The sequence below is a fragment of the Vicia villosa genome, linkage group LG4 (genome assembly GCF_029867415.1).
Source record: "Vicia villosa cultivar HV-30 ecotype Madison, WI linkage group LG4, Vvil1.0, whole genome shotgun sequence".
NCBI lineage: Eukaryota > Viridiplantae > Streptophyta > Magnoliopsida > Fabales > Fabaceae > Vicia > Vicia villosa.
This window is the reverse complement of record NC_081183.1, coordinates 193007758-193024543: the sequence shown is the minus strand read 5'-3', so window position 1 is coordinate 193024543 and position 16786 is coordinate 193007758. Positions and strand designations below refer to the sequence as shown.

The following is a 16786-nucleotide window of genomic DNA, read 5'->3' as shown; positions in this document are numbered from 1 at the left end:
ATCATTACTAACAATAGGTGTAATATTTGAAGCTATAATAATTTAGATTTTGTAAATTATTTATTACCACAATTTTTTTTTTTTGTGAATTGCTATCATAATTTATATCACAAAAAGGGAAATGGATTAGTTTAATATTTGTTCACATGCTAAACAAACTATAAATGAGACTGAATTATGTGTCACATTATACTATGAAATTTATATTTAATACTAACTCAAACCGATTTCTATCACAACTCAAAAAATATAAATTTGATTTACTTAACAAGATAACCAACGTTTAGATATATCCATAATGCTTATATATAGACAATATTGTATTGTTTGAAATACTTAAATTTAACTATTATAATGAACTACGCACCATCACAATAATTGACATTGCAACATTTATTAAATTTCCAATTAGCGAGGATATAACTCTGTGATTGAAGTTTCATTGACTGATTCTTGAGCTGAACTATGACCCCATGACTTAATATCTTGAAAGTTTCGATTATCCATATGAAATGCAGGTTCCAAAGGTATTGGGAGAGTGACAGAATCACTATTAAGCATTACAACAACAGAAGTCATTGTTGGCCGGCTTGCTATATTCTCTTGAACACAAAGTAATCCAATATGAATGCATCTCATGATTTCATTTCGTGAATCATTATTTAATGTGGGGTCGATGATATTCATTGTCATCCCCTCTTTCCAATTTCTCCATGCCTGCAAAAAAAATTCCCAAATAAAAATACCATACTAATTTAGATATAATTCCAATTTTAAACTAATATAAACTTGCATAAAATATTCTAATTCCAGCTTCAAAGATATGATGAGGTGAAAAATGAGACTTACAAAGCTAGAGAGATACTCTATATTCTCCCCATCACGAATGCCACTATTTTTTATACCACTTACAATTTCAAGAACCAATATACCAAAACTAAACACATCTGACTTCACTGAGAATTGTCCATGCATTACATATTCAGGAGCCATATATCCACTATGAAAAAATATGGATATGTAAAGACAACTAAGATCATTTTTTTGTATTCAAAATATGATACTTCTTTTAAAAAACTTACTAGGTTCCCACAATTTTGTTTGTGTTTTGCTGAGTTTGATCTTCACCGAATAATCTTGCCATTCCAAAATCGGCTATCTTTGGATTCATCTCTTCATCTAAGAGAATATTACTTGCTTTAAGATCACGATGAATAATGCGTAGTCGAGAATCTTCATGGAGATAAAGAATGCCTCGAGCAATACCTAAAATGATTTTGTAGCGTATTTTCCAATATAATTGTGCTCTCTTAGCTTGATCTGCAAATAACATACCTAATCATTTTAAATCTAGTTACACTGTAATTAGTAATCTTTGTATTCAAACACAACTAAAGTAAGAGATTTTATACATTTCAATAAATATTAAAACCTACCAAAAATGAAAGAATCGAGACTTTTGTTATGAACAAACTCATATACAAGTACTCTTTCTCTTCCTTCTAGACAGAAGCCGAGTAGCCTAACTAAATTACGGTGTTGAAGCTTAGCCACTAAAAGCACCTCATTTTTAAATTCGGAATCGCCTTGTCCAGAATCCCTTGACAACCTTTTGGCAGCAATTTCTTGTCCATTGGAAAGCCTACCCTGAAAGTTTATGTTATTTAGAAATGATATTTTCAAATCAAGTATTAAATTAAATTATATTATATTTTAATTAATGAGTTGGTTTTTAATAGTATTATTTTACTTTGTAAACAACCCCGAATCCTCCTTCTCCAAGTTTATTAGAAATAAAGAAGTCATTTGTAGCATTTGATATGGTGTTGAAGTTGAATTGCAACGGCTCAGATATTTCAATTGTGTCGTCTTGATATTCTTCTTCTTTTACTTCTGCAACAAAATGGGTAAAGATAAATTATCATATATGTGAGTGGAAACTAATTCCTTTTTTAAAATGGGAAAGTAATATATCAAACATCAAGTGAAATACAAGAGATAATTTTATCCATTACAATAGGAAGTATGTGAAATAAAGGAAATCCAAACATAACGATTTTTTAATAAGACTCCAAGAACCTAAAGACTAATGTGAAAGATAGGACATCCTTGTTGATCAGAGACTGAAAATCCCTTAAAATCACAAGCATAAAGTTTAATTACCTACCTATGATAAACTTTGGTCACCATTTTATCTATTTATGATCTTCAATCTGACCATCATCGATTACCATTATGGACACCAATTGACCATCATCAACCACCACTGTGAACAATCTTAATCACCACTCCATCATTCTAACCACCATAAGTCGCCAATTTTACCATCGTCGACCATCACTTTTACTACCTGACTATCAATTTAACGACCAGTCCAATCACCGTAAACCACCACTAAAAAGCACCACTTTGGTCACCATCACTCTAATTAGGATTGACCCAACAAATCTCGAGGTCTGAGGCGAAATTTAAAATTTAAAATTTAGCCTATCATAAAAATATTTTTCTAAAATTATTATATTTTATATTTTTTAGGATTTAAAATTATTAAATTATTACAATCAAATTCATTTAACATTTTATTTCAAATTGATGATAAAATTAAGTAAACTAAATAGTTTATTAATTATTTAAAAAACTCATAATTAAAAAACAATGTCAAAATTTATATATATTATTAATTCAATGTAAAAAAACTCAAATATTTTTATCTATACATGTAATTTTTAAATAAAAAGAATAAAAAAATACACATTATAAATGATTGTTATTATTATATATTTTTAATATGTGCTATTATTTAATTGACATATAAAATAATTTAAAATATTATTTTTTATAAATAACATCAATTAATTAAAATTATGTAGAAAAAAAGTTGAAGCCGTAGACGGTAATTTTGCTGTCCTACCCCTAGGGCTAAGCTCTGATTGTAATCACCACCGATTATTACTCTAATCAATATAAAGTACCACTCTAGCCACCACGAACCTCTGAATTGAGAACTAATGATAACCACTCTAAAAATTTGTAAAAATGACTATTTTAAAGTAGAGCTGTTAAAATGGGCTACCTGATCCTAAACAGGTCGATTCTGACGGACCTCGGGCTTTTTAGGGTCGGGAAAAAATTCCCTGTTTTAATATGGACCAAAAAATTACTACCCGAGTTCGGCCCTAGATGGACTCTGGGCTATCCGACTCTAAATGAGTTTTTTTAATAAAATAATTAAAATAAAAAACCTATAATATTAATTATAAATAAAATAAAAAATTATATTATTTTAAACATAATATATTTTCAAGTACTATATCATCTTTAATAAATAGTAAAATGTATTTTTAAATACAATACATGTCTAAGTTGTATAAAATAATACTCGAATATTTAATATAAGATAAATTAATATAATACGATAAAATAGTGTTGATTATATTAATGTATAATAAAATAAAAATATTGAATAGAATCTACTTAATATAAATCTAAGGTTGTCATGATGACAACCCTAGACACAATTCTAACCCTAATGCTGATGTGGCATTATAATAGAATTTTCATTCTTTACAAAAATAATAATTTAAATGTGTAATTTATAAAATATAAATAATAATATCACATAAATACTTAAATTACATCTTTTTCTATTCGGTAAGACTGTAACTCCAATTACTATAAATAATAATATCACATAAATATTTAAATTATATTTTTATTATGCAACTCCCATTATTATAATTCTCAATTGTTTTAATATAAAATCTTTAATTTTTCTATTAATAGCTCTTATTTTAATTTTTAAAACAAAATGTCTATATAAAATTTTAGCCCAAAAAAAGTCCCTATTAAATAATCCTTCTACAATATTATTTAAATTCTCACCTTTTTAAATCCTATTATTTTTATTCTCAATTATTTTCATATAAAATCTGTATTTCTCTTATTAATAGCTCTAATTTTTAATATTTTAAAAAACTTTTTATTTTTATTAATTTTATGGATTTTTAGTAACACTCATGACCTCTCACATGCTCATTATTATATTTAAAATGAAAATTTGTATATGTAATTGATTAAAACCATTATAATTAATAATTAATATTAAAACAAAATTATTATTATGAATTAAATTTGATAATTACAATAATAAATTATTTAGTTCTTTATTTAAAATTGCAACTAATAAAATATGTTGATAATAATATATTATACATGAAAAAATAAATGCATTTTTAATTACTACTCAATAAAAATTTAAAATAAAAAATAAAAAAGACATGTTATGCTATTCACAAATAATTCTTTTGTTAATTTTCATCTTTTGTTTCTATAATAAAAAAAATTAAAAACAAGTGTTCAAATTAGAAATATTGAACAATAAACATATTTTAATTATAATGATTACAAAATTAAAGCTATTCTTAAATATTATTTGTAACTCTTCTAATAAATTATATTGATAATAAAACGGTAATTCATTAAATGTTCTTGATGATAAAATGGTAACCCATCAATTTGTTTTCAATTTCTTTAATTATTAAAAAAATATTCAATATAAATAGGTCTTATTTACCTTCATAGTCCATATGGAAATGAGATCTTCTTCTTTTTCTATTGTTTTGATATTTTTATTATTTTTTTCTTAGTTCTCACTTATATTTTAACTGTCTTTTGATTGTAGAAGGATTGCAAAGTTGAAGCCGAATCGTTGAAGCTGTGTGAAACTTTGAAATTCACAGGTGAGTTTTGTTTTTGTGATTCGGTTTGTAGGTGATGAAAGTGTGTGGATGTGAAATCCGATTTGAAACTGATGCGTGTTGTTCTTTCTGAAATTTGCAAGTGAATTTAGTTTGGTGAAGATGATGAACATGTGTGATAGGTTATTTTGAAGGAATTGTCAAGTTATGTAGAATTTGAAGGTAAGGTTGAGGAAGTTTTTGTGTATGGTTTTGTGTTGATTTGAAGGTGCGGGTTCAATGAGTTTAAGGTTATTGAAGCTGAATTTTCAGGTTCTATGGATGGTACTCTAATAGAAGGTCAAATTATGGAGGAATATTTGTGCAGAATTTTATGGTGAAGGATCAAATGAAATTTGGAGGAAGAAGTTTGAACAAATGAATTTTTAACTGTCATTGACTCAATTTAATCTATGTATCAATTATTTAAATATTTTATCAATAGTGTTATGTAATAATTTATTTTAAGAATCAATATAATATTTTGTTATTTACTTTTATAATTTCTTCTTCTTTTTTATTGTTTATTTGAATATAACTATTATTGTTAACTATTGGTTTTATTTAATAATAATAATAACCTTATAATATTTTGCTAACACTATTAAATAATAATAACAATAATAATAATAATAATAATAATAATAATAATAATAATAATAATATATTTGACTTTAATTAAGACATTTTAAATTTAAAAATCCATAAATTTAATTTAATTTTTTTAGCAAATTAATAAAATAAAAACTCATAAAAATAAAAACTCATAAAAATAAAAATCATTTGCAATTTATATTTTAAAAAATATGAATATTATGTAATTTTTTTGTTTTTAATAAATAGTCAAGAAAAATTCTTTTCATATTATATAATAATACTCAAATTTTAAATACAAATTAACATTAATATAACAATTTTTTATATTTATACAGTAAGACCTATGGAATTCTATAAAGTATATTAACTTATATACAGTTTAGATTAAAATACCTATCACACGAAATTAATTTATTGTATTGGATAAACAAATTATTTGAAAAAAAAAGTTGATAAAATTTTACAACAACTACTTGAAATCTATAAATATTATTTTCTATGCACTTTTATTTTATTTTTAAATTTAACTTAACAAATTTGTGATTGCTTTTATAAATGAGACATTATTATTCATTCATTTTAAAAAAATAAACATTTTTATTCTTAATTAAGATGGATTACTTATTTATTAGTAATAATAATTATAATTGATAATAAGATAAACAAATCATATTACTTATTATTAAAAAAATTTAATTATTCTAATAGACAAAAATAAATATCATTAGTAAAAAATAAAGGACAATTTCTCTACCCATCACAAAAAGTTGGGTAATGTACATTCAACCAATCATATGATGCCATTTAATTTTAACACAATTAATTATTTATAAAATATTACAATTGATTGTTGTTTTCAATGCATTTTACATAGGAGGTAACCTTACCCAACTTTTTGAGTTGGGTAGATAAGAATCCACCAAAAAATAAATAATATATTTATATTTTTATTCACTTTTGTATGTGGAAATACAAATTTTTATTGAATCATTCTCCAATTAAATTCTTAAAAAATAATATTTGAAGTAATAATTATATGCATACCCGTGCAACGCACGGACCATATATCTAGTAGAGATAAATTTTAGTGAAATGAAAAAAATTAATGTGTTATTTTGTAGTAACACAATATAATAATTAATATAATTTTCTTAAAATTTTATAGTTATGTGGGCCTAATGAGCTACCCATAACTCATAAGAACTCATAAGGGCTATCTCTAATGGATATTGGTTTTTATCATTGGGCTACAAAAATTCATAAAAATATAGACTCTAATTTAAAAACTCAAGCCCTCTGATTTTTTAGGACGGGTGGACATGTGTTTGAACTATTACATTTTTCCGCTATACTTTTAAAGACTATAATTAAAATTACTAGTTTTAAATAATCCTATATATTTTAAATATTTTAATTATTGAGTCTGATATGAATTATTTAAATATTTAAAAGGTTAAATATGTCTTTGATTCCTAAAAATATTTTAATTTCGACTTTTAGTTCCTATAAATATCTCAATTTTGACTTTTAGTCCCTATAAAAAATATATTGATTTTCAGTCTCTATGAAATTACTTTTGCACTCACTTTTGGTTCCTCTACAGCGACTAAAACTAAGTGCGAAAGTAATTTTATAGAGACTAAAAATCAATATTTTTTTATAGGGACTAAAAACCATTTTGGGTAATTCTATAGGGACTAAAAATATATTTAACCCATATTTAAATTAAAATATATTTATAATGAATATTTAATTTTATAATTTTAAAAATTTCAACACTCAAAATCCAAATTTCCTTCAAATTTTAAAAAAATTAAAATCCAACAAAAAGAGATTTTAGTTTTAAAACATAACCACTCTCCACAAATTCATCCCAAAACAACACTTAAACTAACCACTCTCCACAAAAGAATATGCCCCAAAAGAAGAAAACTAAAGATAATGGTAGAAGAACCCGCATACTTCCTTTCTTTTCCTCGTTTTGGGATTAATAATAATAAAAGTGGAGTTATTTACATTATCTAATGTGCAATTGGAAAAATTCAAAGTCAAGCATTCATACACAAACTCATCTATAACAATATTTAATAGAATTAATTTAAAGGTATATATCAGTGTTTCAACATACCTTCAAACTTTTTCTTTGACTTCCTTAGTTTAAAATAGATGCATATCAAAATGAAGACCAAGCCAACAATAGCAACTGGGACCGCCACAGCAATGCCAATTGTAGTACTCGTATTGCTTTTTCCTGCACAAACCAAATCTCTTAGTTGTAACATGACATCATAAAATATTAATAAGTTCATAATACATGTAAAAAGGTTTAGTGTTATTACCGGTGGTGTTAGGCGGAGGAGACGGCGGCGGTGGCGGTGATGCTCGAGGTTCATAAAAAAGATAAGATGTTTCAAATCTCATGTTACAACTTGGCCTAACAACTCTTCCACCAATCTTACCTTTACAACAACCTGGAATTTGTTGAAGATTCTCAACCAAACATGAACTGCAATCATTTTCAGACAAATCAGGTGTACACTGAACCAAACCATATATAACCTCGTACTGAGGACCAGGTAAACTTCCAGCAGCATATTTCATCCTAGAATCACCTTTCACAGCTTTACTTGTTAAATTACCCAACAAAATTGTAACAGCTTCATTAGACAAATTAACATCAACTGAATCATTCAAGTTATTTGAATAAAACATAGGAACATCTTCCATGACACCTAGTATTAACCGGTCGGAGTAACGCAGCATACATCTTTCGTCTTCGGACCAAAAAATAGCTTCTCTTTGATTTGGACAGATACTTGTGAGATTTGACCTTGAGCCGCTGAGGCAACGGCGACAATCATTCGGCAAAAGATCACCTCGACAGAGTCCAATTGAATAGACTCTATCGTTGTTTTCGCCGAATGAAAAATTGTAGAAACCGTAGTTGATATCTGTGTTGGAAGTGAGAGTGGTTAAGAGTGTGTTGAGGTTTTTGTGATAGGTGCTATTGGTTGTGTAGTTAGCTTTGTTGTTGCTTTGATCACAAAAGTAGTGGTAATTGTTTATTTCGTCGTATACAGCTTTGGTTTGATATGTGAAAGTTATGATTAGGAGGATTTGGAGAGAGAAAAGTAAGGAAGGGAGAGACATATTGGAACAAAGGATAAGAATTTTGGTTGTTATTGTTGTTGTTGATATGGTGAAGAGAATCAAGATTAAAAACTTTGCAATATGAATAAAGGTTCAATGTGGTAGGTGTATAAATAAAGGGGTGATAAAGGCATAGTAAGGAAGTTATCTTCGTAGTTATTATATTTTGACAAACTATCACTGAACCGTCTTTAATTTTTCCATTCACAAAAACAAAATTTATTAATTATGATTTTCAAAGTTCAACGAACTTATCATTTCTTAACTAGGAAAAGTAGTCGTGCCTTGCACCAGTTTGGTTTTATTTTTAATTTATATTTATATTTATAATGATGTTTATAAAAATATATAATATTATTAGAAATAAAAAATAGAAGTCGATAAAGAATGGACATTTATCTTCTAGTGATAATTGTGATGGATTTCATATCAAATTTGATATATTAGTCTCAGCGAAGCATTCAGTGATGGAGGTGTATCTCCAAGTACTCTAAGGATCAAGTTATTGATAATGGTAAGAGTAAAAGTGAGATGTAAGTCTATAATAATGTGTACATACTTTATTGTCCTTTAGATTTTATAGCAAGTTCCTAGGTTTCGAGACTCTAGAAACTTTTTTTTTTTTTTTGAGGATATACATGTCTCAGAAGACATGTCAATGAATCAAATAACCTTGGTATCTAACGTCCCATGATGGTTATGAGGCCTTGATCGAATGTATCTCTAGAACGAGTGTATCTTTTAGACCACGTCTATCGACATGTTTTGGGTGCTCATCAAGATCATAATAATAACCTTTTAAGTCTTGTTTATAATTCTATTTAAATTGGGTCGGTCCTTTTTTGGGCAATTACAATAACTAAGGCCTATGAGAAGCTCTAATACTTGCCATGGATGTCACATGCTTATACTTGAAGTTTTTCCTCGAATATCTAGTTTGGATCTAATCAAACTTTAGATTCACTATTGTCATGGTTATTGTCAAGATGTGATAGCACTTATTAAGTCTTTTGGTCTTCCTTTTTTATTGTCACATGGGCCCTAACTCTAGAGCATGATAACATATGATGAAGCGTGATATGATTAACTACATGGGGATCATAACGATCATTATGATCCTAACTTGGAACGGGGTTTCTTTTTCGGTGATGTGGCACTCGAGAATTGGTCTATCGATGGCCTCATGGATCTTTGACCTTTTTATATTCATGGTTTTCCCATATGGCGATGTCTCATCCTTTTACTGGAGGCGCTTCGGTTAAATGGGTGAAACCAAGCCTTTTAGGTGGTGAGTCCTCAGTGCATTCTGACCCCGTTTGTTTGATCTTTTACTGAATATTCATGAACGTGGACATTGTTAGACATTGGTTCGTAGAAGCTCAATGCTCTTCTAACAAGATTTACATCGATTTTAGTACTTAAATTTTCTATTTGCAAGAGTTTTTTACTATAATGTGTTTCTGTTTTGTAGGTTTTAGTAAAGAATTCGAAGATTCATGGAAAAGACTAACAAGAAAAATTGAATAGTATTTTACTAGGAAATTTACGATGAAAAAGCAAGGAGAGGAATGAAACACAGAGAATTGAAAAAATTGGAGAAAAGTACATGAGGCATGCAAATCGCGTCAGACCCATGAGCATTGTAGAGAGGTTCAACATCATCAAGTCATAGAGACGCTCAAAAGACTCGGCGACATGATTCAAACTCTAAGCCTGAAGTACAAACACAAATAATAATCAAATTGTGGTGCACCTATAAGCCATAATGACACTTTAAAGAGCTAGAAGGCCAAAGCACCACACCCATGAGCACATTGGCGTGATCTCGATATTTTGCCAAGGTATGGAAGCATTTTAATTGATTAATCGCGTCATGGCTAGAGCAAGACGCGACGCGAGCTTGCGAAATTTGAATTTTACCTATAAATAGAAAAATGTGTTAAGTCATTAGAGGTCCGATATTAAGTAGTCTAAGGTGTTTTTCTAAGCTAATGAAATGTGAAAATGAAGGCTATCAATAGGAGCTTATTCTTCATCATTATAAGTCTTTATATTATCTTTTCAATTTTAAAAACCATGAATACCCTAAGAATGGGTGGCTAGTCTCGTTTGATTATATTTCATAAAGATGATTCTACCCTAATGTAACATGTGATTCTTTTAATTTTTAGAGGCTTTTCTCAAACAAAACTTTCTTTACAATTATAAAGTTTTATTTGTATTTAACATTTTATCCCCTCTATAAAACTGAGAGATTTGATTTTGATGGAAAGGGCACTTAGTGGTAAATTATTTATATGATTGGTAAAATTAAGAGATTCTAATGATAGTTTGTGTTGCATTAGGAATAATCTCAATCATTAGTCTAGTTTTATGCTCCATCATACCTTCTTTGTTGCGATTGATAAATCCTAAAGTACCACATTCGTTGGAGATAGAGCATTGAAAGAGTATATATAGAGGGACACTCCTCACCTTACCAACCGGGGTTGTAAGGATAAGTTAGGTCAAACTCTAATATTGTATCAGAGCCTATCAATCGGACCATGGACAACCCACCGGTAATATCCACGCGCCAAGCCCAAAAAGAGTGCTGGACGTGAGGGGGTGTATTAGGAAGACCCTAAAGTCCCACATTGATTGGAGATAGAACATTGAAAGAGTATATATATAGGGACACTCCGCACCTTATCAATTGGTTTTGTAAGAATAAGTTAGGTCAAACTCTAATAATAAATACCAGTAGCTAGGGGTTGCTTTGACGAAGAAGATTGCCTTGTGATTGAAGACTCCTAGTAGTTGGAGGATGCAAGGTCATAATTTCGTGTTTTGTAACATTCTCTTCTTATTTTCTGCATCATAACTTTTGTCATTGCAATTGAATACTCTAAATAATGAGGATGTTACTTTGACGAAGCTAGCTTTTTTGCGATTGAAGACTCATAGTAATTGCGGATTGTGAAGTCATAACACTAGTACAAAAATATTAATCTACACCCGTTTTTTATTAAATTTACACCCGTTATTTTTAATAAAAATCGGGTGTATATCCACAGGGTGAGAAATGTCTAACGAATTTACACCCGTTATTTTTAATAAAAATTGGGTGTAATTGGACGTAATTACGTTTTTAATTACACCCTGTTTTAATAAAAATCAGGTGTAATTGGACCTAATTACGTTTTTAATTACACCCTGTTTTAATAAAAATCGGGTGTAATTGGACGTAATTACGTTTTTAATTACACCCGTTATTTTTAATAAAAATCGGGTGTATATCCACAGGGTGAGAAATGTCTAACGAATTTACACCCGTTATTTTTAATAAAAATCGGGTGTAATTGGACGTAATTACGTTTTTAATTACACCCTGTTTTAATAAAAATCGGGTGTAATTGGACCTAATTACGTTTTTAATTACACTCTATTTTAATAAAAAATGGTGTAATTAGGCGTAATTACATTTTTAATTACACCCTGTTTTAATAAAAATCAGGTGTAATTGGGCGTAATTACGTTTTAATTACACCCTGTTTTAATAAAAATCGGGTGTAATTGGGCGTAATTACGTTTTTAATTACACACTATTTTAATAAAAATCGGGTGTAGATACGTTCTTAATTACACCCTATTTTAATTAAAATCGGGTGTAAATACGCCATTTATGAATGAACAATTATATTATATTTAAATCTATTTACACTCTATTTCATATACACCATTTAGTTATATTTCATTTTCAGTCATAATATTTCAAATACTATAAAATCATACACATAAAAATCATATTTTAACTAAGTCATAATATTTTTAATATTAACCAAAAAATATACAAAATCATGTACAGTCATAATATTTCAAGTACTATAAAATCATACATAAGTTTGCAACATTTCTATGTCTTTATCCTCTTCAACCATTTGCATTTGATCTTGTAGATTTTGCTCCTCAACCTTTTTATTTTTAACCAGTTGCAAAAATATTTTAGCCCAAAGTTGCCCAAAGATATCTGAAATGTTGAAACAAATATTAATTTATAAATGATACATAGAAAAAAATAATTAAAAATAGAATAAGATACTTTCACGAAGTCCTTTAATTTTGTTTCTAATTGTAAAAGTTCATTGGCATTACATATGGTACACACACTCAGTCAGTATCAAAAGATATTATCACTTAATGAATATGCATTACATATGGTACACACACTCAGTCAGTATCACTATAAAACTTGGTCACTCTTCAAATAAACAGAAAAACGTTAAAAACTTTTCTCTAGTTTTATGAGTTCTATCAAGAAATGCATCATGATAACAAAATCTATCGATTTAAGCTACATGGTACTCAATAGTGCTTTGCGCGAAGAGGTGTATTGGAAAAAATCCTAATCACACGTAGATTGAATATAGAACCCAAGAACAATTAACAACGGCAACAAGAGAAAGTTGAAGGTACAGAAAAGAAATTTACCTTTTGTGACATTAGGATGGTTAGTTTATACCAAGCAAAAACTTCTTGTGTAAGTTCATGCCTGAGAGCAGCAATTTCAACTTCTGTCTTGCACCCCGAGTCCATCATTTTAACTGATTCTAATTACCTTCAATCCGGACAGAAGTTTAAATTCAAACTCAAATTATAGTTTCGAAAAAAATCTATACTTGACACTTCCAACCATTGCTCCTGTGATGTTGTTAGGATTTCTGTTAGGGGTGTCGCGCCAGTTCCAACCACCAGTGCATGAGTAATTTTTGTGATTATTTGGAATTGATGCACCTCTGTGAAGAAAAAACCTGCTATAATCAGAAAAGGGTAATGTGAATATAAAAAATTCCAACTTCCTTTCAAGTAGAAAACATTAACTTGAGAAGTCATCAAGCCAGAATTAGAAACCTCAGTATCCTTATGTAGAGGTTGTCCAAATGCATCTGATAAAACAACATCTAAAGAAAAATTCCTGCGACATGATGTCTGTGCCAAATTATATAAAGGCAAGGATGAAAATAAAGTTTAAACTAGATGGGAAAGTTAACAGCATTAAAAACTTGGCACAACTTGTTGTTGAATGCAGTATAGGGCAAGCAACAAAAAAGATTTGGAAATATTGATCCGGGAATTATCGTCCTCAGAGATGGAGATATGCCATTCAATAGTTTCTACGGTTTCGAGCTCTGGATTAAATGAGCAAAAAGTAAACAAAGATATAGACAGTAAAAGAATAAACACATTCTTAGAAGAGAAATAACTTATCAGGAATGTAAATATATTCACTCTTCACAAACATACACTTACCAACCCGTTATACTCAACCTACGATACTCATCTATGTCATCACGTATCTCTCACATAAGCGTCCATCTCTGGAGCACAAACGAGATCATCTCACAACTAAGGTTATCTCTAACGCGAAGTCACGAGAACATCCGTGTTCTCGCATCGGCGATCTCTCGCGCGCCGCTCAAACACGAAAACATTAAGAACAGATACAAAAGTGAATGCTAGATCTAAATCTATCTCTAGAGTTCAGAACCAACAGATTATCATCCTAGATAAGGATTCAAGAAGTTTATCTCTAAAACAACCCAAATCCCCAGCATAGAGCAAAAATCCAGGACAATATCAACACAGATTTATAAAGCAAGTTAAACATAACATTATAATCGGTAAATATACATCAGATTCAAGTAAATATACAAACAAACCCAACACAAAAGCAATACACAAAGAATAGAGAAGATAAACCAAACATCTCGCGGGTTGTCAGCTCCGTTCGATGAGAAATCCACCTCCGATCTTCCAAGTGCATGACCCGGTGTTGTTTTCTAAGCTAATCCTAATCTAAGAATGAAAATGATGGAGTTGGAACTAAAACTTTCCCAAAACCATACCCTAGAAATGTTACAATTGAAGAAATATAAACATAATTTCTGCTACGGCCGCTTAGCGGCCAAACCTCGCTGAGCGGACTACACGTATTACAAAAATATCTAGAACAGTAAACAGGGCTCCGCTTAGCGGCCAGAGTTGCCGCTTAGCGGCCAGGAAAACTGGGTTCGCCCCTGGAAAGCGCGCTTACACGCCGCTGAGCGGCCCTTGCTGCACACAACTTCTTCCTTTGGCCTCCAAACTTGCTCCAAAATGCCTTTTAACCTCCTAATACTTCCCACAATGCATAAAACCTACAAAGAACATAAGAAAAGCTTATAAATACTATATAAAACAAATGAAAACTAAAGTATTTGAATATATACACAAAAGTGGGGATTTTATTACAAAATTAGAATGAATAGAATCGATAAGTGCCACAATTATATACTCAAAATAACAACATTTTGGCACTTATCAAACTCTCCCCAACTTAAAACTTTGTTTGTCCTCAAACAATGTCAAATAAATCAAAGAATCAAAATCAATAAACCAAAGAATCGTGAATCAACAAGTTTTGAAAACCAAAAACAAATGTATGGCTCAATACAAAAATGTATAAACAAAGTAAATACTTACCACTATCCTACAACGACAACATGTAAACGAAACGAATCCTAAGCACAAAAATCATACAAAACATTCTAAACCAATACATGCTCACATCATGAATCGCACCTAGCAAACATTCATCAATGGATGAAGAACACACAAAGGTGAAGGACTTTTAACACTCATCCAACAATCTTGCAAACAAAAGATTAAATTATGCATTCATCCAAAAATCACATTGAAGGTATAAAAGCAAGAATCACAAGGACTTTTCAAGGTTGTAATGTGGCTTGGTAAACAAACAAGGGATAAGTCCTAAGGCTAATCGAAACAAAAACTTGCCTAAACCTAAGGGAGTGATCAATCCACCAAAGATTCAAACAACAAAATCTCGATTAAACTTCTTCCTTATTCCAAGTTGTCACAACCAAAACACCATACTTATTAGCATAATTATTCACTTCTCTTTTCTTTTTGTTTTTCAAAACTTTTTCTCCTTTTTTTTTCTTTTCTTTTCTTTCTTTTTCACATTTTTTTTTCTTTTTCTTTCTTTTCAACCTCATAGCAACAACCACATAAGTAGCAATCATTTCTCCCCAACTTGAATTCAACCACACCATCATATGAATACTCCCTACTTTCTAAGGCAAGGTAAAAATTCATACCAAAAATCATGGTTGAGGGTTCAAGAAAACAAAGAATCAATCATCCATTCAAAAATGAGAACTAAACACTCAAAGATAAGCATTTAGCAAAAACAACATGGACATTGACAAAAAGGCTCAAAAGGGTTAACAAATGATCACACACTCACAAGGTGAATTGACTATTTGGTTATGGTGGTTGTGCTCAAAATGAAACAAAATGCCTTGATCCTTTTCATGCTTTCATAAAATCAACATAAACAATAGATTAAGCATAGTAAAATCCAGTTAAAACAAAGATTGTGGCCTCCAGCATATATGAACAATGGAAAGCTTCCTCACATTTATGGTTTGGGAACTAAAGTGATTCAATCAACAAGCAAGTAATGTAAAAGAATGAATGGCATGGTAATTGTACAAATGAAAAGTTTCCTAAACATGTTATGCTATAGAAAGCGATAAATGAATACCTTGAACGATACACTTCAAAAACAATATCCTACCATACATCCGCAGGTTGAAACACTCAAGCTTTGGAAAATCACCTCAAAAATCTTCGAATCACCGACAAAATTTGAGTACAAACAACCAACAAAAGAATTAGAAAAACAAAACTAATATATACTACTAATTAGCCTTGGTGAAAGTGGGAAAAAGGAGTGAACCAAGTGGATTAGGAATCCCACTGATACAGAGCAGGAAAACAAAATTTTACTGTCATCGCTTAGCGGAGCTAGGCTCGCTTAGCGGATGACAGAAAAACCAGAACTGCACCAGCTGTTCAAATCACTCACCACTTCACCTAAATACCTCATTAACAGAAATATAAACAACATTTACAACCGTTGGGGTGCCTCCCAACAAGCGCTTGTTTTACGTCGTTAGCTCGACGCCTTTATTGTTTCGGTGTTTGGAAAGTAGCTTTTTCCCTTCATGCCATGGTGACATCTCACCGCACAAGCCTAAAGAAAGTTTCCTAACCAAAACACTCAACAAACGTTACGGGTACAAATATATACAACAACGAAACGAACATAAAAGAAAACACAAATATACAATTATGTACACAAACCACCACATATGCACAAGTATGGAACACAAACAACTATTATCATACAAAAAGAGAAAAGTTGGTGAATGTTGGATTCACAAGTTGAAAAGTGAAGATTTTGAATAACGAACTGG

The 16786-nt window shown here is 29.8% G+C and overlaps 1 protein-coding gene across 2 annotated transcripts; it reads right to left on the bottom strand.

The window, feature by feature from the left end:
* Positions 1-205: 205 nt before the first annotated feature.
* On the bottom strand, positions 206-8659 carry LOC131596541 (cysteine-rich receptor-like protein kinase 44). 2 transcript variants are annotated; one of them, XM_058869219.1, is made up of 8 exons: positions 7673-8659; positions 7462-7584; positions 1751-1893; positions 1437-1647; positions 1267-1320; positions 1083-1179; positions 850-1000; positions 206-717 (listed from the first exon to the last, which is right to left on the bottom strand). In XM_058869219.1, exons 1-8 carry the CDS (start codon positions 8481-8483, stop codon positions 409-411), a joined length of 1899 nt encoding a protein of 632 aa, XP_058725202.1. In that variant the 5' UTR covers positions 8484-8659; the 3' UTR covers positions 206-408. The 2 variants fall into 2 exon arrangements, with proteins under 2 accessions (XP_058725202.1, XP_058725200.1); XM_058869217.1 differs by having other exon boundaries at positions 1083-1320; positions 7673-8658.
* Between the last annotated feature and the right edge of the window lie 8127 nt (positions 8660-16786).